The sequence below is a fragment of the Schistocerca cancellata genome, chromosome 2, assembly GCF_023864275.1.
Source record: "Schistocerca cancellata isolate TAMUIC-IGC-003103 chromosome 2, iqSchCanc2.1, whole genome shotgun sequence".
In the NCBI taxonomy this organism is placed as follows: Eukaryota; Metazoa; Arthropoda; class Insecta; order Orthoptera; family Acrididae; genus Schistocerca; species Schistocerca cancellata.
Window position 1 is genome coordinate 849,487,659 of NC_064627.1, and position 24,781 is coordinate 849,512,439.

Here is a 24,781-nt window from a genome sequence, read left to right on the forward strand (position 1 = left end):
GTTGGGCCTACTAAAGATAAATACTGAATTGCCTTTATGCCTCTACATAAATTTAATAATTTCTAGAATGAGGTTTTCTTGTTTCTACACTCCAAAAATATTCCTTGCATCATTTATATTTTTATGACAATGGAATCAGGAGGTTCTGGATCCAGGTAAGATACTGTTTGAAGTTAGACATCAGAGCATCTTGATCCATTTAGAAACAATAATCGTATTAGTGGTGTGTTCTGCCGAGTTACAATAGTTGTTTTTCATTTTATGCACAATATGTTGACGGCAGACCCAACTATCTTCTTCAGGAGCTGCACTTTTGTTGTTAAGTGTACCCCTGCCTGGACTCCAACCAGACTCTGAACTGTTTTGGTCTTGTGCTGCTCTTAATAGCTGAGTTCAATTTCTGACACCACTACACCACTTGATGTCCCTACGTTTTCCACAGCTCACAGTGATGTTCTGTGAAATGCAAATTCTCTCAGCATTTCCCAACTCTGGTGCATGTGACAGCCAGTGAGATCCTAATAAATTTGTTTGAATAGACTCTCTAATTATGCTGTCCCAGGAACTCGGCATTTGCACCACACTACTGCTCCCATCGTATTTCATTTCATGATTATATTCAAGCCAGTGCTCAGCGACATCTGATTTGCTTGGCTGTTTTTGTCATGTGTGTCACTGATTTTCCTTGCATGTTCTCATAATTCGCCCCACATTCACATGAAATGCAATACACTCCTGGCTTTTGGAGGCCTATATTATCTTTAACATTACAAAGAATACTTTTTTATCTTAGTTAAATGGAGTGAAATACACTGACTGTCATGTTTCTGTAGGAGCAATGGCAGCTCGTGAGTATACATTCGGTTTGTTCACAAATTTTTAGATTCAGATAAACATGAGAGCGTGAAATTAGTCTGAGAAAGAATTGTTTTTGTGGAATTTTGTTGTTTTGTACATAATTAAGTGCAGTTTAGGGCAATAATGAAATAATGTGTAAGCTTTTGCAACTCTCCATTTCACATTTTTGTGAAAGTGAGAGTTTTCGTACTTTTCCTTTTTTTTGGACAAATGTACAAGATCCCTAACAGATGTATTAGTTCATGAATTTACTTCTGGGTTGGAAATCAGATATCTTACACTGTACCCATACAATAATTTGTGCGAACTGTATACTTCCTTGTTAAATGTTCACTTGTAGTCACACTTATTTGATTTCATCACTCTCCCAATCAAAGGATGTGTTATCAGTGGTCCTAGTTCCTTTGCTGCCCTGGTAATTTACTTTTCTGTTTCCAGAATGAGATTTTCATTCTGCAGCAGAGTGTGCATTGATATGAAACTTCCTGGCAGATTAAAGCTGTGCACCAGATTGACTCAAATTTGGGACCTTTGCCTTTCGCGGACAAGTCCTCTACCAACTGTGCTACCCAAGCACAATTCATGAACCATCCCCACAGCTTTACTTTTCCGTAAGCATTTAAAGTAGATTTAACATAGTTCATGTTTACATGCACACAAAAGTCATTTCCCACTCAGTAACAACCAACTTCAACTACAAAGTGCCGTTTACGGAAATGATTAAACTCAAGTAGTAATGTCTACCAAGATGGTCACTTGACTAGAATACAAATGAGGCACTGAGATCCATAAGTGCCTATAGCACACCACCCTCATTCTCACATTTATGTGAATATTAGAGAAACCAATGATACAACTTTTTGTGAATTTTCATGAATACAATGTGGGCCTACAGCACCTGTACACCATAAGGTCAACAGATTTCAAAAGCATGAATAAATGCTACAATTTCACAATTGACAGCGAAGTGCTTTGGCCCTTATGATTCTCAGCACCTCAAATGGATTACTGTGTGATAAAATTCATGACTTAATACAATTAAATCATTCAGCAATCCACAAAATATGTTTACTGCCAGTATAACTTTAACATATACTGATATCCGATCTTATTTTACTAAAGTATAAAGTGAGTAAATTAGAATATCTGAAGGCAATCAATTATTGATAAAATTACACTCCTGGAAATGGAAAAAAGAACACATTGACACCGGTGTGTCAGACCCACCATACTTGCTCCGGACACTGCGAGAGGGCTGTACAAGCAATGATCACACGCACGGCACAGCGGACACACCAGGAACCGCGGTGTTGGCCGTCAAATGGCGCTAGCTGCGCAGCATTTGTGCACTGCCGCCGTCAAGTGTCAGCCAGTTTGCCGTGGCATACGGAGCTCCATCGCAGTCTTTAACACTGGTAGCATGCCGCGACAGTGTGGACGTGAACCGTATGTGCAGTTGACAGACTTTGAGCGAGGGCGTATAGTGGGCATGCGGGAGGCCGGGTGGACGTACCGCCGAATTGCTCAACAGGGGCGTGAGGTCTCCACAGTACATCGATGTTGTCGCCAGTGGTCGGCGGAAGGTAGACGTGCCCGTCGACCTGGGACCGGACCGCAGCGACGCACGGATGCACGCCAAGACCGTAGGATCCTACGCAGTGCCGTAGGGGACCGCACCGCCACTTCCCAGCAAATTAGGGACACTGTTGCTCCTGGGGTATCGGCGAGGACCATTCGCAACCGTCTCCATGAAGCTGGGCTACGGTCCCGCACACCGTTAGGCCGTCTTCCGCTCACGCCCCAACATCGTGCAGCCCGCCTCCAGTGGTGTCGCGACAGGCGTGAATGAAGGGACGAATGGAGACGTGCTCTAGAAGGTGTAAGTCAACTACCCTGGCCAGCAAGATCTCCGGATCTGTCCCCCATTGAGCATGTTTGGGACTGGATGAAGCGTCGTCTCACGCGGTCTGCACGTCCAGCACGAACGCTGGTCCAACTGAGGCGCCAGGTGGAAATGGCATGGCAAGCCGTTCCACAGGACTACATCCAGCATCTCTACGATCGTCTCCATGGGAGAATACCAGCCTGCATTGCTGCGAAAGGTGGATATACACTGTACTAGTGCCGACATTGTGCATGCTCTGTTGCCTGTGTCTATGTGCCTGTGGTTCTGTCAGTGTGATCATGTGATGTATCTGACCCCAGGAATGTGTCAATAAAGTTTCCCCTTCCTGGGACAATGAGTTCACGGTGTTCTTATTTCAATTTCCAGGAGTGTATTTAGTTGGATAGAAAAAAAAAATCTACTCACCAAGTGGTGGCAGAACACACACATAAGACTGTTGTGATTGGCAAGCTCTCAGAGCCAGAGGCTCCTTCTTCAGGCAGAAGGGTTGAAGGGGAAGGAAGAAGGGTTGAAGGGGAAGGAAGAAGGGTGAAGGAAAAAGACAGAAGAGGTCTAGGAAATGGGGTGGATTGTGGGAAAGTCACTCAGAACTGTGGGCTAGGGGAGACTTACCACACGGGACAAGAAGGAAAGAGTCTTTGCGAACCAAAGAACACTGATCTCTATCTCCATGCCTTGAGCCATCACCATGTGTCACAAAAAATTTGGTACCAGTGACCTTGGTGCATAGAGGTCTAACACTTTCAGACAAGGAGCTAACTCAAGAATTACAACACCTACACATAATGTTTTGAAGAAATGGTACTCAGATTATCAAACTGAATGCACAATGCACACAAAAGCAAGAACACCTGAGGAAGAGGTTGAGACTGAGGAAGAGAAGCCAGCAATCACTTATATACCTTATACTGGTCCAATATCCAGAAAGATCAGTAGCCCTGCAGAAACATGGCACTCAATGTATTTCACCCCCTCAAACCAAGGCGAACAGTATCAGGGACACACCTGACTAAACCAACGAAGCCAATCAGCTGTCACTGAGCACTAGCTTGAATATAATCACAAAATGAAAAACAATGAGATCTGGTACTCAGTTTATTAAGATCTTGCTGGCCACCACATCCATCAGGGTTTGAAAACACTGAGAGAATTTGCAATTCACTGAATATCAGTCTGAGCTCTGAAAATGAAAGAGCATCAAAGGACATAGTGGATGTCGGGAATTGAACTGAGCTATTAATAAAGGCATGAGACCAACAACAGCTCATGGTTGATTGGAGTCCAGCAGCGGGTACACACAACAGCAGAACTCATAGCACCTGAAGAATATGGCTGGTTCGATCATCAAAATTTTATGCATAAAATGGAAACGACAACTCAGCAGGACACCTGGGAGCACACCATTAATCAACCACACCATGAATACTTGAGAAATCAAAAAGTGCATTTTTGGTTTAACGTTCAACCCTGATTGTTGGATGTGGGAATATTGATGAAAAGTTCAAAAACTTTGTAATACTTGTTGCTGGGAATAATGAAATGGTCTCTAAAATAACAAAAATCAGTGTCACTTTAAGTAGCACATAATTTTGTCAATCATAGTTTTCGCCGTCCAGAAAACAATGCAGTTTCCTTGCTTTTTGCCACAACTACTTGAATGTATCAATAACTAAAATAAGAAGTCAATCATGAGGAAAATCTGATTCCTTTCACATAATCCATCAAATCTGTTCTGAAAGAAGCAGATACTATTTTCATGAAGTCCTTTGTGTGTTCATCATCCATAAGAAATTTTTTTGGCTGTTTCATTTATTTCAGTCATAGAATCAGTATATTCACACAGCTATATCACTGTTTATTTTGATGTAAAATCAATTTCAAGACTACATAATCTCATCATAAGGTTAAAAACGTGCCTCAATAAATAAGTACCAGAGAATTTGTACCTGATGAGACTATATAGTCTTGAAATCAGTTGTGCATGAACAGAATATGAAAATAAAGTGTTTGATACAGTGGAATGAAGATCTGACATTATTACCTTTCATTATCTTACATCACCCACTGGGATATTTTCTGATCAATCAGAGGCTTTTGACAGTGTGAATCATGAAATTCTTCTAGATAAGCTTAAATATTGTAGTACGAATGGGACAGTGCACAAATTGTCTAATTCATATTTAACTGGAAGAGTGCAGAAGGAAGAAATTAACAATACACATAGTCTGCAAATATCTGCAGAGTTCTCTAACTGGGGAAGTCTCAAGAATGGTGTCACTTATATTAATGACGTGCCACTGTATATTCATGAAGATTCAAAGCTAGTTCTTTCTGTAGATGATATAAGTATAGTAATCACACCCAACAAACAAGAATGAGCTGAGGAAATTTTAAATAATGTCTTTCAGAAAATTATTAAATGGTTATCTGCAAATGGATTCTGACTAAATTTTGAGATAACACAGTATATACAATTCTGTACAGTAAATGGAAAAAAAAACCCTGATACACACAGACTTTGAAACAAAGTCTGCTGCTAAGGCAGAATATTCCAAATTTCTGCGTGTGTGCATTGATGAGAAATTGAATTGGAACAAACACATTGATGATCTGCTGAAGCGGTTAGGTTCAGCTACTTATGTTATTAGGGTTATTGCAAATTTTGTTGATAAACACACCAGTAAAAAAATCTACTATGCCTACTTTCATTCATTGCTTTCATATGGCATCATATTTTGGGGTCATTCATTATTAAGCAAAAAAAATATTCATTGCACAAAACTGTGTAATCAGAATATTAGCTAGAGCCCACCCAAGATCACCTTGCAGACATTTATTAAAGGAACTCTGAATTTTCACAGTACCTTCACAATACAAATATTCACTTGTGAAATTTGTTATTAACAACACATCCCAATTCAAAAATAATAGTGAAGTGCATAGCTACAAACTAAAAGGAAGGATGATCTTCACTATTCTGGGTTAAATCTGATTTTGGCACAGAAAGAGGCGAATTGTGCTGCCACAAAAATCTTTGGTCATTTGTGAAATAGCATTAAAAGTCTGACAGATAGCCAACCAACCTTCAAAAACAAATTAAAAGAATTTCTGAATGACAACTCCTACTCAATAGATGAATTTTCAATATGAAGTAGTAACTGTAAAAAAAATAATTAATTATATTGTGTAAAGAAAACTTATGTTAAACTGACATGTTCCACATCATTATGAAATGTTGTATTCATGATCTACAGAACGAGTATTACTGTAATGTTATGTATGGCACTTATAAACTGTCCAGATGTCATTGTTCATTTTCTTTCAGCCATTTGTCTGGATCACGAGCACCACTTGCAGAAAAGACAAATGTGTCTGATGTGTTGGTGGTAAAATGGAAAATCTTTTTAAAAAAATATATTTCTTTTGTTTTCCAACATGGTATAAGTTGATCATCAAAGCACATGAAAAAGTTTGTTTGTTGTCTAATAGTATCTACTCTGCCCTCAAATCACTGACAGTGTTCATACAAAAACAGAATGCTGATTACCTTGACATAAAGCATCCCACATTCTCTGGCCCTAAACAAATGTAGAGACTTCAGAAAGTTAGTTAATTAGCTTCATGTGGATCATTTGCATGATCAATTATAATGATGTGGAACAAGTCATTTTGCACACACATCGCAACATAATTTTTAAAAATTTGCTACATGCTCAAAAACTAGTCAATGATACTTTTAAGAACATTATTTACCATTTCTTCTGTTTCTGTATGTATGCTTAGATTGATTACAATATTGGTGTCACTTGCAAAAAAAACTAATTCTGCTTGTAGTATAAAAGACAGAAGATCATTTACATATATGAGGAACAATAGTGCACCTAAGATTGAGCATGATTTCTCCTCAGTCAGAATAAAGTCCCCACACTACATTGCCTGAATTACTAAGTACAATTTTCCGCATTTTTTTGGTTAGGTACGACGTTAGTACACTGGTAAGTTATACCGTCAATCCCACATAACTTCAATTTGTCTACGAGAATATAGTGATTCACACAGTTAAAAGCCTTAGACCAGGTTGCAAAAAATACAACTGGCACTATTTTATTATTTAATGCTTGTAAAGTTTGGTGAGTGAACATGTAAATGTCATTCTCAGTAGAACAACTCATATGAAATCCACACTGATTATTACTCAAGTAAGATACTATTTTAGAACATATCAATTTCTCAAAAATTTTGGAAAACGATGTCAGATAGGTAACTTACACACATCTTCCCATCCTAAGATCATTCCACAATCAGAGTGGCACATTGTCGGAAGAGAGTACATTTCCTGCAGAGACAGTTCTGCTGTGATACAGACAACAGATGTATCACAGCATGTGACTCAAATGATGCAGCACTTGGAAACATACTCCAAACTTGAAGTATGCGGTGTTGTACAATTCTTGTGGGCAAAAGTCTAAATTGTGAAAAGATTCACCATGAATATCTGTTGGTATATGGACCAAACGCAAGGTCACATCCAGCTGAAGTGAAACAGTAACAATTTGGCTGAGGCTGCACAGATGGTGATGCTTATTGGGAAGTATAGATCTTGCATCATCAGATTTCCACTTTTTGGCAAGCTGAAAAAACATCTGGGAGGAGAGAGATTTTCCAATGATGAGGATCCTCACAGTGGTTCATGGATGGAACTCTGACTAAGGTGCGAATTTCTATCATCAGGGGATTGAACTATTGGTTGAACATTCTAACTGTTGTTTACAGAGTTAATGTATCTTTGTCTAATGTATGGTTAATGTATCCATGTCTCTTTCACGTGTAGCGCATCACTCAATGTACAAGGTGTATGAGAAAAGTAATGAGACTGACAACACTGTGAGCAACCTGGCACTGCTGTGCTGTTCTGCTTGTGTAGACCGGTGTGTTCATCCTTCCAAATGCTCAGTCCAAGTTTCAGCTTCATACAGCTATCATGTGGTTTTCAAGAGTACCGTCAGTGAAACTGTGTTTTTTTGTGTGTTATAAAAATGGAACAATGGAATTTGGAGTAACATTATGCCATCACATTTTGTGTTTAACTTGGGGAATCTGTGACTGGGATCTTTGAAAGCTCCGGACTCTGAATAACATTCAAAATAACGTAACTGACTTGTTAAAGAACATACCAATTGAAGTCCTTCAGCACTGCTACCAAGACAGGGAACAACAACTCCACCTGTGTATAACTGCTGAAGGGAACTACTCTGAAGGGGACTGTACTCGGCCTGCCATGATAATGTGTAACTAACTTTTTGAAATCCCATCATACAATTTAAAACTAGATTATTCAGCAGTGGTGAGTCTCAAACTGTTAACTTTTGGGAGGATATATTTACGCGACCTCTTCAAGTTGTATACTGCCATCTTAGCAGATTTCTGCAGTATTAACTACATTGTTGTAAGAATAATGACGGCAGTAAGGAAAACCGCACCACATTCTGTATGTGAAAATTTGTTCAGAAATAAATTTTTGAACATAAAAATTATACATAAATGAGAAGTTTATTGAATTCAGATAAGAGATCATAGCAGAACATTAATATAGTCAACAATTTATGATAGGGTACAAAGAATACTTACATATTACAGCCCAAATCTGTATTCCTATTGCCATGAATATCAAATGATCCCAATTGCCTGGTGCCTTGGTAATCTCCACAACCATCAAATTTTGTTACATCCTTTATTTCACCAGTTTCATCATATGAACGTATTTCACCAGGAATATCACACCCTGTATATAAGAGGAAAATGTTTTGTATATTTTGAAATATTGACAGAAGAAAACAAGCTACACAGCGAACAGAGGAATAAGAGAAAGTTGACTACATCCAAAAGTATGTTGAAACAACAACATACATGAAACTTCCTGGCAGATTAAATACATGTTCACTGAGCAATATCACAATAACTTTATGACTGTATGACTATAATATTGTTGGAATTGCCTAACTCATACAAATACCTGGGTGTAACACTGTAGGGATATGAAATGGAATGATCACATAGGTTCGGTCATGGGTAAAGCAGGTGGTAGACTTCGGCTTATTGGTAGAATATTGGGGAAGTGCAATCAGTCTACAAAAGAGATTGCTTACCAATCACTTGTGCAGCCCTTCCTAGAATATTGCCCAAGTGTGCTGGACCCATACCAGATAGGACTAGCAGAGGATACTGAAAGTATACAGAGAAGGGCACCACGAATGGTCACAGGTTTGTTTAATCCATCGGAGAGTGTCACAGAGATACTGAAGGAACTGAAATGGCGGGCTCTTGAAGAAAGACGTAAACTATACCGAAAAAGCCTATTAACAAAGTTTCAAGAACTGGCTTTAAATAATTACTCTAGGGATATTCTACAACCCCCTATGTATCACTCACACAGGGGTTGTAAGGACAAGATTACAGTAATTACTGCACGCACAGAGGCATTCAAACACTCACTCTTCCTGCACTCCATATGTAAACAGAATAGGAAGAAACCCTAATAACTGCTACAATGTGACACACCTTCTGCCATGCACCTCATGGTGGTCTGCAGAGTGTAAATGTAGATCTAGGTATCTTTCCTTTACAATATTAAAAAAAGTGCGTCAACAGCATATGGTGGAGCTCATTTTGAGATCTTCCTTGTTTTATTTCATGATTGTGTCCATGAGTATAGTGAAGAGTAACAAGAAAAGTGAACTGACTTGCTGAAAATCTCTCTTTGTCTTAAACCATTTTGATCTTCTACCTCCTACTTGTACACTGCTTTTGCAACTTTCATACAGTATCTGAACTTTTTAAATTAATGAAGGAGGTACATTATGTTTTCTCAAATATTTCCATATTTTAGCCCTTGGTACAATGCTGTATGCTTATTCCAAATCCAGGAACACTATATCAGCTCATTTCCTTTTTACCAATATTTTTCCATTAACTGATGAAGGAAAAACATGAAGTCTAATTCCCCCATTATTTCTGAATCTGTTCTGTTGTTCCTCAAACTGATGTTCTAGGATTTTTCTCAGTTTATTTCTATGATCTTTTCATTACTTTGAGGCAGTAGTTGTGCATGTCTTTCTATTTCCTTTCTTAAAATATGGTATTATGATTCCATTTTCCCAATCATTCAGCACTTTGTTCTTTTTCCATATCATCCCCAGCATCTGACATAACCACTGTATTCTTTGGATTCCAGCTGCCTTAATCATCATATCCACTGTCAGCCCATCGACTCCTGCTGCCTTCCCACATTTCATTTGTTTCACGGCATTTTCAGTTTCTGCCCATGAAATTGGATGCTGTTCTTCCTAAGCTTCAATGACTTCAGTGTCACTTTCTTGTTCATTTTATCCATTCAGTAAGATTTCAAAATAATTTTTCATCACTTCCCTGATGCCTTCTTTGTCCCTGATAATATTCCCATAATCTGTTTCAGTCACTTTTATATCTTTTCTGTCAGATCTTTTACTTTTCAACAACCTATGTAATAGTTTCTGGTTCCTCCTGCTGTGTTGTTCTAGTTTCTTTTCTTCTTTCACTATTATCTTCGATTGGAGTTTCTTCTATCGATATTCCTGTTCCAGTATCACCACCTTATGCTCGTCTTTGCTATAGTGCATTCTTTAATTGTATCTTTTACTCTATTGTTCCACCAACTGGTTTCTTTCTCCTTTACTTTACATTTTGTTTTGCCACATATTTGCATGGCATCACTGAATATTGATGTTCTAAACAGGTTCCATTCTTTGTCCACACTACCAGTCTCTGTTCCTGGCAATTTTTGTGCTACAAAATTTTGAAAACTTTTCTTATTATTTTCTTCTTTCAGCTTCCATTCCTCAATTTCAAGCATTCTTTGTAGAGCAGTCAGTCTTTCAACCTTATAACTTAGATCAGCTACTAGTAACCTGTGATCCCTATCCGACCACTTCCTTGGTATAACTTTAGAGTCCCTCGCTTTTCTCCAATTAATTTGTCTGCAAGACATAGCCGATAACTGTCTTAGATTTTCCATCCCAGCCATACTACTAATCTTATGGCTATCTCGCTCGTTGAAGAAGGTATTCATTATTAAAAGCTTATTCCTTGTGCACAGATTCAGAATTTCTAAACCTTCAACATTTCTTTTTCCATATCCAAAAGGTCCCATCACTTCCTCATATCCATTTTTATCAATGCTGATCTGAGCATTCAAATCCCCACTTACCATTATTTTATCTTCTCTTACTTGGTCTTCCAGTTCTTCAAGGAACTTCATATTTTTTCGTCACTGGACCCTCACTAAGGCACATAAACTTAGTGAAACTATTCTTCCCCATGTTCACTCTGTAATTATCCTTTCACTTATAAAGTTTACAACTGTCGTGGGGTCAATGCCTTTGTGTAAAACAAGGCCCATTCCATTCTTTGCCACTTTATTGTGACCAAGTCAATTTAATTTGTACCCACCTCGCAGCAGTTTTGAGTTCTTTCCCTTCCATTTGGTCTCACTCATTCCAAGGATATGAATCTTTCTCCTCACCACTTTGTCTACAATCTATTCGCTCTTTCCTGTCTATGTTACTACATTTAATGTTCTCCCTCCCAAGTGTTTTTATCTTTTTGTTCAGTTCTACTTTTTTGTTCTTTATTAGTGGTTCGTCTTGCATTACTTGGATTTTCTTGGGGCTGCGAAGATCCATCATTCATTCCATGGGTACAAGAAGTGCTCTCATTAGGTATTTTCAATCTGAGGCTTGTTCTTTCATTGAGTTTCACATTTTACTTATGTTATGACATAACAACAACAACAACAAAATTCATTAATACTGACACTATCACTGAGGTAGCCAGAGTAATTTTCACCTTACCTAAAGTGAACAAGATGTTACACAATGCAAAACATGGCAGTTAAATTGCAAAAACTGAGATATTTCAGGGAAAACAATGAAGCCAAAATTGCAATTCTAGCTACACAACTGTTTAAAGCCCAGAAATGCAGTATAGTTTCATTTGGTGTTACAATCAATGCCGTTGCCTGCACAAGCTGATTGGATGAAACCAATTAATTGTAGGAGATTTAGAAGAAAGTATTCAGATTAAAATGTACAAGGTGTGCTCAAAAAGTAAAAGGAATTTTGTTTTTCAAGAAAGATTATTTGTTCATCAACATCAACTTTGTCCCCTACAAAGTAATACCCCTCAGATATAACAAACCTGTGCAGTGCTTTTTCCATTCTTGGAAGCACTTCTGGAACACACGTTTCATTATGGTGTTCAGTGGTGGCAAAATGACGTTCTTTCATGGTTCTCTTCATCCTCGAAACAGAAAGAAGTCGCAGAGGGCCATATCTAGTGACTATGGTGGCTGAGGCAACATAACAATTTTGTTTTTTGTCAGACAAGCATGAAGAAACACTGAGGTGTGAGCAGGCACATTACCATGAAAAAATTTCCTTAAGTGGTTTTCCCGCAATTCTCGTTGTTTTCTTCAGACTGCTTCACACAAAGAACACATAACTTCCAAACAGTATTCCTTACCGGCTGTATGACTATAAGACAGGAACTCAAGATGCACTATCCCACTGTAATCGAAGAAAACAGTGAGGAGACTCCTCACATATGATCAAACTTGCCGATCTTTTTGTCTTGGGTCTTCAGGCAGTTTCCACTGGGGCAAATGGGCCTTGGTTTCGATGTCAAACCCATGTAACCATGTTTCATTGTTATAACCTTCTTTAGATGTTCTGTATCATTATTGACTTCATTCAGTAATTACTGAGTGATATCTACATGATGTCATTTTTGGTCGAAATTCAACAATTTAAGAACAAGCATTACAGCTACATTTTTCACACCCAAAACATCTGAAAAACTTGCTGGCATGACCTAAAGGATATTCCGACATCCTCAGCAACCTCTCTGATAGTGATTCTGATAGCCCTGATGGGCTAATCACACCCAGTTGAGTGGTGTATCAGCTTCTGCCAATGGCATCATCAGATGCAGTATGGAGGGACATGAGGTCAGCATACCAATCTCCCAATCATTGTCGGGTTTCTTGAACCTAGGACCACTACCAATTAGTTGAGTAGCTCCTCAGTTGGCCACACAAGGCTGAGTGCACCCCATACCAGTCCTTCCACCAATGAAAAATCCTGGCCAGGCCAGGAATTGAACCCCGGTCCTCTGCACAAAAGTCAGCTGTGCTGACCAATCAGTTACAGAGGTTGACATTCAAATGGTAAGTAGTACTTAATTATTTTTTTCACACAATTCATATTGACTTTTTGATGGTATAGGTATTTCGTGACACACACACACACACATTTGTGCCTCCGGCTCCCAATAAAAAAAATTAAGACACTGTTAAGTTATGTTAATTTTGCTGATTTCCAAAAGCTATTTCCTCTCCGACACATCTAGGTTAATATTAGTTAAGGGTAAGTAACCTGCCTCATAGTTTTTTTAATTAAAAACTTTTTTTACAAAAAAAGAAATCTGTGGCATTTAAGAAGCTGAAGTCATGGGTAGAGCGCACACAAAACAAGTTGGCCTGTATCTGTGCAGACAGCATTATAGGGTAGGAGACAATGGCTGCGGTGGGGGGCTCTGGCCTCAATGGCCACTGCACAATAGGGGAGGTGAAAGCTGAAGCTTAAGCAGAAACACTTATCTAGTGTAACTTCTGAGCTACAGCTGTTGAGTCTTTAAATAATCCATAGTGTAGCGGCCTGGGTTAGTGACCCTACAGGGGGTGGTGATGTCAGGTGTGATAGATCAGGATGTCTCCAATTCACCACTATGGGCATGGCTGAATTGGTGGTGGCAGGTGGTCGACAATGATCGGACATGGCAAGAGTACTGGCTAGGAGAAAATACCTTTATTTCATAACAAGCTACAGCAGTGAAGAAAATACTGAGAAGACAACTATCAGAAGCACCCAAACAGACAGAGAGTGTGTGGCATCTTCCCTCAAGCAATGGCAGCAGCTGGCAAGGTGATGCCATTTGCATGGCGGCTGTAGCACTGAATCGGGAAAGAAATGGAGTTCCTCTTCCATGAGCAGAATGCAATTTTAATTTAATGGGGACACATAAGGTGATGTGGAATAATTTGCCACAGTCATGAGCTAAAAGAATACAGTCATGTGCCATTTCTACCATAAAAAAAAAAAAATCTTCCTACTAAGCAAAATGGAAGGTAGCTTAAGCTTTAAGTCCTCACGGTCGAAACCCCTATAATATTTAATAGCAAGCAGCAATAGCAATAAACCAACATATTAAAAATATGAGCAATATAGAAAAGTAATAAAACTGCTAACCAAATGGCTGTCCTACAAACAGTGCTTTAACGCACGATTAGAGTCCCTCTCTCAACACAACACTACTAGCGTGAATTGGATATCATTAAATTTATAGTACATGCTAATGATTACCAGCCAAATGTTCTGACATTCTCCTCTGCCCAATGCAATCAAAAGTTACATCCAACAATCGGTTCCAAATTACCCTATGATCTACTAGTATTGATAATTCCAAAACATGTTTTTGTGGGATCTTATATGTAGGTGTTGTACCTCCTAGGATCAGTAAATGGCTTACAAAAGAGGGGATTACACCCTCCTTCCATATGCCCCATAAGGTCGGACACCTACTGAAGCACCATGAAACTAGAGATGACAACTGTCTATCGCATCCAATGTAGTGAGTCTCCTTCCGCCTACATAGGCCAAATGGACTGTTCCTTTAGCATATGGTTCAGAGAGCATCAGGAACTTATCAATTCTAAATCTGCCCTCACTAATCACCTGAAAGACCATAATAATTCCAACTCAGTTATAAACACTGATGGCAGCATTTTACATATCCAGCGTAAGAGGTCTATTTTAAATATTTTAGAGGAAATCCAAATTACAACATGTATTCTTCTTAACTGGGTCAGTCTTTCTGCCACTGCTTTAGTGTCCCTTAATTAGGGATACCCACTAAATGGCACATGCCTATTCCCATAATGAGAACTTCAAGGTCCTTCCAGTTTCTGTCCCGCATAGCTGCAAAATGTCCCCTTCTAATAGAAGTCTGCATATCTTTAGTTTTTTAAACTATGACTATGTATCCCACTAAATTAAAATTTGCCTCTCATTCATGATGTACAATTTAATTGTCTTATATCTTATCTTACAGAGGCCTTGCTGAATTACCGGCTTTTGGCTGTCAGATTTATTACCTTGCTGTATTGCTCCTATTTTCAATGTGTCCCTTTACTGCTATTGCTGCTAGCTACTACACAGTATACAGACTTTTGACAGTGAGGACTTTAAAGTTTAGCAATCGTCCATTTTGCTTAGTAGCAAGATTTTTTTTTAATAGGAGTGGCACATAACTATCTTCTGTTAGCTCATAACTATGGCGCATTATTCCACATCACCTTATATAGATATAGCCCCCCCCCACCCAAAAAAAAAAAACCCTCATGGAAAAGGGGAAAAAAATTCATTTAGTTTTGTGGGTTATGCATAAGCTTTAAGTAGCTCCTAATCCGGAGTTTTACTACAGTTCTGTACTGTTCCAGTTTCAATATGTTCCTTTTTCACTCATAATGTACACTTTTCACACATCTCTTTTGAAATTCTTTTTTTTTTCCCCTTCGCATGTAAATTATTAATTCAAATTGTGAACGACCAGGCTAGTTCACCAGTTTACTATCCTCTCCATGTATGCTACTTCATGCTCTCAGGATCACAGCACAAAGTGTAAGTGTCCTGGTGCTCATTCCATTCTTCTTTACCCGGACAGTCATCCATTCCATTGTCTGTTGTCACTCTGGCATTGACTTAGTTTTACCACATCTAGCCCAGCCACTGTTTAATAAAAGGTTATATGGTACTTCTTTTTTGTTTTCTTATGTGTCCTAATTTGTGTAAAAGTTACTATTAGCTTCAGTCTCTTGTTTATTTTCAGTATAACGTCTGATAATGAGTATGTAACAGTTTGAAACTGGTCTAAGCATTGAAAAATAAAAAACCTTATATGCTGACTCTTACATAGAAGATTACAACAACAATCCACTTTTTACAATGCTATTTATCTATTTAAACAGCACTGTTACCGGTTCCAAACTGACAGGTTCATCTTCAGATGGCTAGTTCACATTTTACATTTGCTTTCGCCTTTTGTTTCCCCAATTGACGAAATTTCCTTAGGGTGGTGGTGCCGATGAAGAATACACACCATTATGTTCCAGTGCAGACTGCTTATGATCTTGCAGTAACAAAAACTGTATGATGCACTCTTTTATGTATATGTATGCACATAATGTAAAGCACTACTCACACACTAAGAAGTTGCTGTAATCTTCTATGTAAGAGTCAACCTATATTTTGTACACAGCCACGGGCTCAAAATGTCAGTGTTTGACAAAATAGCAGAAAACCTTACAATTGAAGCAGCATTTTCAATCTCTACTATAATGTTCAGTTGTGTATGTTACTCCAACAGGTTTGTTTGTACCTCTGACATGTTCTCCCTACCAATATTCGTGCCAGGTAAAGAATCCAAACCACTGTCAGATACTAAAAAAAACTCCAGTATTGCTGAACCTAGCAATGCCATATTATTATTTACTATCCTACATAACCTATAATGTGGAGGCTTCCACTCCCTCTTACCAAAGAGGTCCATACTTACCAAAGACACGTGAGTCCGTGTCCAATATTACCTTATGCTCTCTACTATTTTTTATACCAATTAAGCAAAATTCCACCTATGCATATGCCTTCATAGCAATGAAACTTATTGGAAATGCCTTCCAGTGAATATAGAGTTCCCATGGTGTTTAATGACTGATTACTTCGCCCTTACCCATTTCACTTTTTACTGTTACAATTCTGTTCATGGTACCTAGTCACTCCACACTTATTACATTTTGGTTGGTGACACTGCTTCTGAATGCGGCCCACATGCCCATGTCTGCATAGAAGATACACCTTTTATCTTGTGCCCCTGTGGCTATCCTCATGGCTGCAGGAAGGTCTTTGGGGTTTTCTGTATGCACCCTCCCTTCAAATATTATGTAGAAGCCCTCTTAGGAAAGCATCCAGTGCTCTATATTCTGTTTCCTGACACATTAACTTGTGTGTCATGTCATTCCCCATCAACTCGCGCATTTATCATTCTTATCCGATAAAGAAAACTTTCCACTGATCTATTTTTGTCTCTGTGACATTCCATTCAGCTGCTTGCAAAAGAACCTCTTACTGTTCTGTTCCTTATTGTGCTACACAAGCCCTTCCTTACCCTGCTGAAATGTATGTGCAATCTTCAACTCCTCGTGATATATCACATATGCCATTACTTCACCTGTTAAGCACAACTTGGGTCATCTGTAACAGCTGTTTGTCTGTCCAGAAACCCAGCCCTGCAGTTGCTTCTAGGATACCTTTTAACAAAGAAAGCTGGGATATTTTACTTCCCCTCGTTTTGCCATCTGCCTCCTTAAAATTCATTTTTTCATTTTTTGAATTAAGTACAACTAACAAACGTCATATAATTTGCATTCTCATAAAAGAGAAAGGTTAGCCTTCAGTTTTAAAGACTATAACACCATAATAATTTTGTGCTTAATTTTATGTAAGTAATTGATTTTCTAATTTATTTTGGCTATTACTAGTTAGTATCCTTGTTATAGGGTGAAATCAGTAATTGTTTCATAACTTAAATTCTATTGTTGACTTATAGACAAATATAAATTCTATAATAATTATAAACATTTGGAAGACAAAACACTAGCATTCTTTAAGTATTTATTTGGCTCTATTCGAAAACATGTTAGCAAAGCCAGCCCTTAATTAATTCCAATGTAATTAACAGTTTTGTCAAAAGTACTGTTTGCATAATGATGTATGTTACTTTCATGATTTAAACAAGTAATTCGGCCTAACTCTTGTAGTAGAAGGAACTGTTCAAAGGAACCAATTTTTTGTGTGTTCAGTTAATTTAATGAGTTAAGTTTTAATTGTGATTTCTGTAAATTAAACATCAAACAATGTGTAGTTTCAGGGCCTATTATTGTGATGATACATAAGGGCCCGATTTTTGGCCACAAGACAGTCAGTCCATGGCAGAGTTTCAGAAGAGGAACCTGTGTTTGTTAGAGTGACAACAATGCATCAACTTAACAGTGAAACAAGTGTTATACCAATAGGCCATGTGTTAAAACAATGACAGTGGCGGTTCAATTTATTTGAAAGGCTGTGAACTGTGTGGTTAGGTTTTTACAGCTTGTAGATGTTCAACAGTAAACTATTGTAGCAGTATGTGGAAGTTCACCTGAAACCTACTAATGAGACCTATTGAAGGTTAATGAATAGTGCACTGGCCATATAACTGTGTATTATGGGGGGGGGGGGGGGGGGGGTGAACAGTTCGCCTGGTGCAGGTCTTTCGATTTGACGCCACTTCGGCGACCTGAGCGTCGATAGGGATGAAATGATGATGATTAGGACAACACAACACCCAGTCCCTGAGCGGAGAAAATTTCCGACCCAGCCGGGAATCGAACCCGGGCCCTTAGGATTGAGTCTGTCACGCTGACCACTCAGCTACCGGGGCGGACAGGGGTGAACAGTGAAAGTAAAAGACTTAGACCTGAGACGCAACTGTGCATCTGTCGGCTACATCATTTAAGTAGTCAGTGTCCAAATTACAAGCCCCATTTTTCAGCCAGTGTATCTACACAATATGTTGACACAGAGGACAATCAACGAAGAAACAAAAGTAGACAAACCACTACAATAGGGTGTCCATTTTATTTTTGTTGAAAAAGGGGACATTTAAAATAAATTAGAGAAAAACCTGGGACAATGAAGAAAAAAACGAGACATAAATATTATATTGACTAAATTTAATACACATACAAGTTTACCTTTACAACGTGCACTCAGATGATCCCAAATAACCTTTTACAGTTATTCTGCCACACTGTCACCGTACTTTTCACTTTTATGTACTTTATCAAGAAGTGCATTTTCGTTTGAAATTGTATCAAAAGTCACTACACGATACACGATTAAAGTGTGTTTTGACAATGAGCAAGGCCCTCACTGTTTCAACTTTCATTCTTTTTTTTTCATCTGATAGGAATTGCCAGACAAAACTCCACCAAATGAATCATGTTTTTCATGTTAATGTTTTTACATTTGAAATAAGCAAATATTTTACACCACGTTGCACTAACGCTTTCTTTGTCTCCTTCGTCTCTTTTTATGAAGTTCTGCGTACATGAAAATTCATCGAACATACGTCTTCATCGACAGGAAAATTTGGAACATTACTTTTAACAAAAACACAATATTCCTGGATATCCTTCCACTGAAGCTGCTCCTTTTTAGTATTTACCCAGTCAAATGCTTTAAAAGGTGTGAGAAATTGTAAACATCATTCTTTAATAGACTCAGTGCAAGAGTCATAGAAGATGTCAGCATAAATATGAAATTGTTCTACACTAATTTCACCCTCTTCTTCCAGATTTCTTAGATTCTCATGTACAAAGGATGTGAGAAATCTTTCAGATTTTCTACATTGTAATTTGCCCAATAATTTGTTTATTTCTTGATAAACTTCCACTATTGTGACTTCTTGTTTCTCAATACATTTAACTGTTATGGAGAAAGGTTTTAGCTGGCTAACAAGAAAATGTAGAACAATACACACAGGGTTATCAAAGAATTGTTTAAGGATAATAGGACACTTATCAAGGGAAATGAAATATGATTTCAAAGCAGGAAATATCTCTACAGTTCTTTCCAATGCTGGTAGCAGTGATAGCCACCTTGTTTTGCTGTGCCCAAGTACAGTTTTGTATACAGTTTCAGTAAACTTACAGAGTGGCTTCAGAGATTCAACCCTTACTGTATATATGTGGAAATGCTGGTAGATTTTGTTTACAATTAATTGGTAGTCGATGGGTAGGCAATCTGAGCCAGTTTGTAAGGAATTGTGCACCACATGTGCTGGACATCCAACACCTACTGTATTATTCACTGTGTTCTGTTGCAGTTTACAGAACAAATTGTTTTTCCCTTTCCTCTGCTTACCACCAAAATTGGTGTTAGTGTTGTCTGCAGAAACTGCAATCGCCTTTCCCTCAAGATCATATTTCTTTAAAACCTCCAGCACATAATTCTGAAGTAAATCTGAAGTTTCTCCAGCTAAATTAACCAATTCGAGCACTTTCACTGTGATGCCATTTTCAGGGTGAAAATACCTGATAAGAACCAACTTCAAATCCAGATGATTCAATGTATCAATCATTACAGAAATGAATTGAGCACTTTTCAGTTCATTCAAAACCTACTGAGCTGCATACGGTGCAATAACATTTGAAATGATTGCATTACATTTTGTGTGTCCACATGTGAATTTAGGATTGAAAAGTTTTTTAACGACTGCTGTAGTACAGTCCATTGACTTACGGCTATGGTTATCCATTACACTGTGGTATGCAAACGTAGCTTCTTGTGCTGCCAATGCCTATCCATTTCTGTTACTGATTTTAAGTTTACATAGTAGTCACTCACGCATTTATTTGCTCTTTTCGTTTGATCACTTATGCGATATTTCTTCGTCTTAATGTGATTCACAAAGTCGGACCTTCCACCATGACCAATAGCAAATTTTGATCTGCACAATGTACATTCTACAGTTTCTCCACTACCAGTGATAAAAGGAAACTCGCTTTTTATGTTATTGTTAAAACTACTCTTTCGTTTGGGCATAATGAAGCAGTGACTGCACAGAGCAAAGCATTAAAAGTGTGGTGACGAAAGCCAGAGAGCAAGTATCAGTGGTGTAGAGTATATCTGGACCGAAAGGACGGATTCAGTGGATCGATTTAGATGAGAAGAATCTTCATTGTTATTCGTAACCTATAGTGCGTTTAAAATTACTTGTGATTTTTGACAGTTCTGTACATGTTTGGAGTATGGTGAAAGTCATCATACGTTTCCTAGCGTAAACAGTTGCGCAGTTAATAGCAAGTCAAACAACCAGTAGCGCAAAATACTCTAGCCAAGTGGTATAATAAAAAACGGGACATTTGAGCGTCCCCAAAAAAACTTTCGCGACAGCGGGACATTTTGGTAAAAAACGGGACTGTCCCGGGAAAAACGGGACGAATGGACATCTTACACTACAACCTGTCAATGCCAAAACATCCTCTGGTGTGTTTTCCAGAAAGGGGTTAACTAAACTGGCAGTAGTTGGGTCTAATGAAGGAGCAATTAAACTGGAGATAGCATCTAATTGTTTATGCATCTGTGAGTTATCTGCTTCAAGGTATCTACCTGATCTACCAAGCATTGAATCACATCTTGTGAGAAAACACCCTAACTCTGACATTGCAGAATTTTTGCCCGAAAAAAACATGCAAGTGTAATAGTATCACAATGTGTTAATTTTTTCATCTGATTATAAATCACCTTGATTCTATACACTGCTCAGTAAAATGACCACAGTGCCAGCACATGTGACATTTAACTGGTGCTGACAGCACACCAGAATGCTGTGGCTCAATAGATTGCACTTGCTGCACCTCACTGGCTGCTATCCAGCATAATCTTCCCTAGAATTTCATCACAACTGATAAGACTGGCAGATTCTTCAACCCCATAAACTCCACCTTCAAGTTCTTATGCAGTCTTGTACTTGAGCAGATGAGGGAAAAAGAGTAATTCCACTCACCACATTACTTTGTTGAGCTTCAAGCTGGGGCTAACAATAAAATCCAAAATCCAGCCATCCGTAATAGCTAAAAACTTCTGACACCGCTTTTAGCAGCCTGTATGAGAGAGTGCTACGGTGGGTAGTAAGGATGGCTGCAATAAATCAGGATATCTGCAATTCACCAACTTGGGCATGGCTGCAATACAGTGGTGGCAAGTGGTCATGGAAACAGTATTCTTTGAAGACAACCCTTTTATTTCATAACAAGCTACAGCAGTGAACTCAGTACTTAGAAAGCGGCCATTGCTCAGACAAGTGGCAGCCAGCAAGGTAATGCCATTGGCATGGCAGCTGTAATGCTGAATCACAACAACGTATACCAGCCCAGACGGGATCAAACAGAGACCCCCGGCATGGATGAAGACAGTGGCATGTACCAACACAGAGCGATGGTGAACAGTGACAGCATGAATCTGCATGTGGCAATGAAAAGCAATAGTTTTTGCCCACTTGTGCAGTGACGACCGGACAGTCTAGGCATGAACCCCAGTCCACTGGGTGAGTTGGTTTGGAGTAAAACAGACTAAACTGCAGTCATTAGCCCCTTCATGCATTAAATGGCAAACCAGGAGTAGTTGTCAAAGGGAGGAGAAAGGAAAATCCTGAAAGCCCAGAAAAAAGACAGCAAAGACAAGCCATCAAAAGATCAGTCAAGACAAAGCATTAAAACTGAGAAATGAAACAGAATAAAGAGAATTAAAATAGTGGAAAAGATAGAGGACAAGCTGGGCCACCCACCAAGGGCCGCCAAGGGACCCCTGGCGACAGTATTAGGGGGGTGGGGGAGGGAGTTGAGCCGAAAAGAGACAATCTACCTTACAGGGATGAACAGAAACCACCTTCGTGAGCTAAATTTAACACCAGGTCAGCCAAGATGGCATTGTATGCTAGCACCAGAGTTAGCATCAGGAAGATTAAGATGCCACCTCAAAGCATCCAAATTAGGTCAGTCTATGCAGGCCACCATCAGACAGGCGCCACATAAGCAGTGAGGGGAATCCTCATGTCTGAGAATGTGGCAATGGGTCAGCCAAGTGTGGTAAATGCACAGGGCAGTGGATTCCTTGCGAGAAGCATGCAGGAAAGACTGCCAAGTGGCTGTGGTCTCCTTAATTGTCCTCATGGAGTAATCAGGCAGGCCATTCTGAATTCTAGACTTCCAGCAACTGATGGTGTATAAACAACCAAAGGTCCGTTTCTGATATCCCCATCTCTAGAACCGGCATCCTAGAGGCCAGGTTGGCCAACCAGTCAGCTCATTCATTCCCCAAAATCCCAACATGATCTGGGGCCCAAATAAAAACAACTGGTCGCCCAGCATGATGGAGATCTGAGACAAGATCCTGGATAGCCATAACTAGTGGGTGAGGAGAGTAGCATTGGTCTACAGCCTAAAGGCTGCTAAGGGAGTCACTACAGATTAAGATACTCTTGCAGTGCAAGAATGAACACCATTACAGACTAATTCAATGGCCATCAATTCAGCAGTGAAGACACTGTAGCCATTTAGCAGAGACTGGAGTTCAATCCACTGTGCATGTGTGCATGAAAAGCATCCTCATCTGTCGATTGTTGAGCGATTGATGAATACCGCTTCTGAACTGAGATACTTCTCAGACAGCCAAGAACAGGTGGTGAAAAATCGTGCAGCAACAGAATCTTTTGGGCCAAAGGAGACTTTGAGGTAAATCTCAGGTTAGGGCACAAGCCATGGGGGCAGATGTGATGTCTCCCTGACCAGAGGTGACAGTGGAGGAAGTTGCAGTTCCAAACAGAGACACTGGAGGCATGCACCAATTGTAAACCCAGTTCTGGGACACTGCTGTGGGAGGTGGAGCTTCCTTCCAGGGAAAAGGGCACGTAGTTGGGATGTTCAGGGAAACTACAAACGTGTATAGCATAATTCAGTAACTGATGGGAAACAGAGATACTCCAGCCTTGAATAATAGGCTGTTCATAGGGCTAGTTTGGAAGGCTCCTGTCATGATGATCAATGGAGGTTGGGTTGGGTTGTTTTGGGGAAGGAGACCAGACAGCGAGGTCATCGATCTCATCGAATTAGGGAAGGATGGGGAAGGAAGTTGGCCGTGCTTTTTCAAAGGAACCATCCCGACATTTGCCTGGAGCGACTTAGGGAAATCACGGAAAACCTAAATCAGGATGGCCGGACGCGGGATTGAACCATCATCCTCCCAAATGCGAGTCCAGTGTCTAACCACTGCGGATGATGAATGAAGTCCAGTATCCACAATGCTGTGGGTGATGCTGAATCATATGCAAGACTCCCATAGTCAAGATAGGACTGAATCAGAGCTTTATATAGCCACAAAAGGGTAGAGTGACCTGTACCCCAGATAGTGTTAATGAGGCAGTGAAGTGTTTTCAGACGTCTCCAGCACTTTTGCTTAAGCTGGCGAAGGTGGGGAAGCCACATCAGGCAGGAATCGGAGACTAGTCCCAGAAGGCTGTGTGTCTCAAGTACAAGAATTAACTGATCGTCTAGGTAAAGCTCTGGGTGTGGGGGTCGGCACTACAATGGTGATAGAAGTGCACAACACAAGTCTTGGTGGCTGAAAACCGAAATCCATGGGTAAGAGCCCATGCGTGTGCCTTTCATATGGTGCCTTGTAGGCATTGCTCAACAACGACCACACTAGAGGGACAATAATTAAAGCAAAAATCATCAACACACAAGGATGGCGATACCAAAGACCCCACAGCTGCCAGACCATTGATGGCTACCAGAAAGAGGGGGATGCTGAGTAAAAGACCTGTGGGATCCCATTCTCTTGGATAAGGGGGGGTACTGAGTGAAGAACCCTCTTGAACTTGGAACATATGGTGCGACAGGAAGTTCTTTACAAAAACTGGGAGTGGACCGGCTCCTCTCATGTAAGACAGTAAGGATATGATGATGCCATGTCATGCCATAAGCCTTCTGTAGGTCAAAACAGTCAGTCATGAGGTGCTGAAACATGCAAAGGCCATCCACACGGTGGACTCCAGGTGAACCAAATTATCACCAGTGGAGTGACCTTTCAGAAAACTGCCATGAGATGTAGCCAAAAGGCCCTGAGGCTCAAGGATCCAACATAGCCATTTGCTCACCATGCATTCAAGCAACATACAGAGAACATCGGTAAGGCTGACTGGGTGATAACTGTCCATCTCGAGGGGGTTCTTACCCTGTTTCAGTACTGGTACTATCACACTTACTCG

The 24,781-nt window shown here is 39.6% G+C and overlaps 1 protein-coding gene across 6 annotated transcripts in view; it reads right to left on the reverse strand.

Moving 5' to 3' along the window:
- LOC126162771 (protein OSCP1) overlaps positions 1-24,781 on the reverse strand; it is a 63,701-nt gene that overhangs the window by 14,809 nt on the left and 24,111 nt on the right. For all 6 annotated transcript variants that reach the window (XM_049919468.1, XM_049919467.1, XM_049919469.1 and 3 more), the window contains one exon: positions 8,393-8,546. In XM_049919468.1, the coding sequence (XP_049775425.1) occupies positions 8,393-8,546 (154 nt within the window). The remainder of the gene's footprint in view (positions 1-8,392; positions 8,547-24,781) is intronic.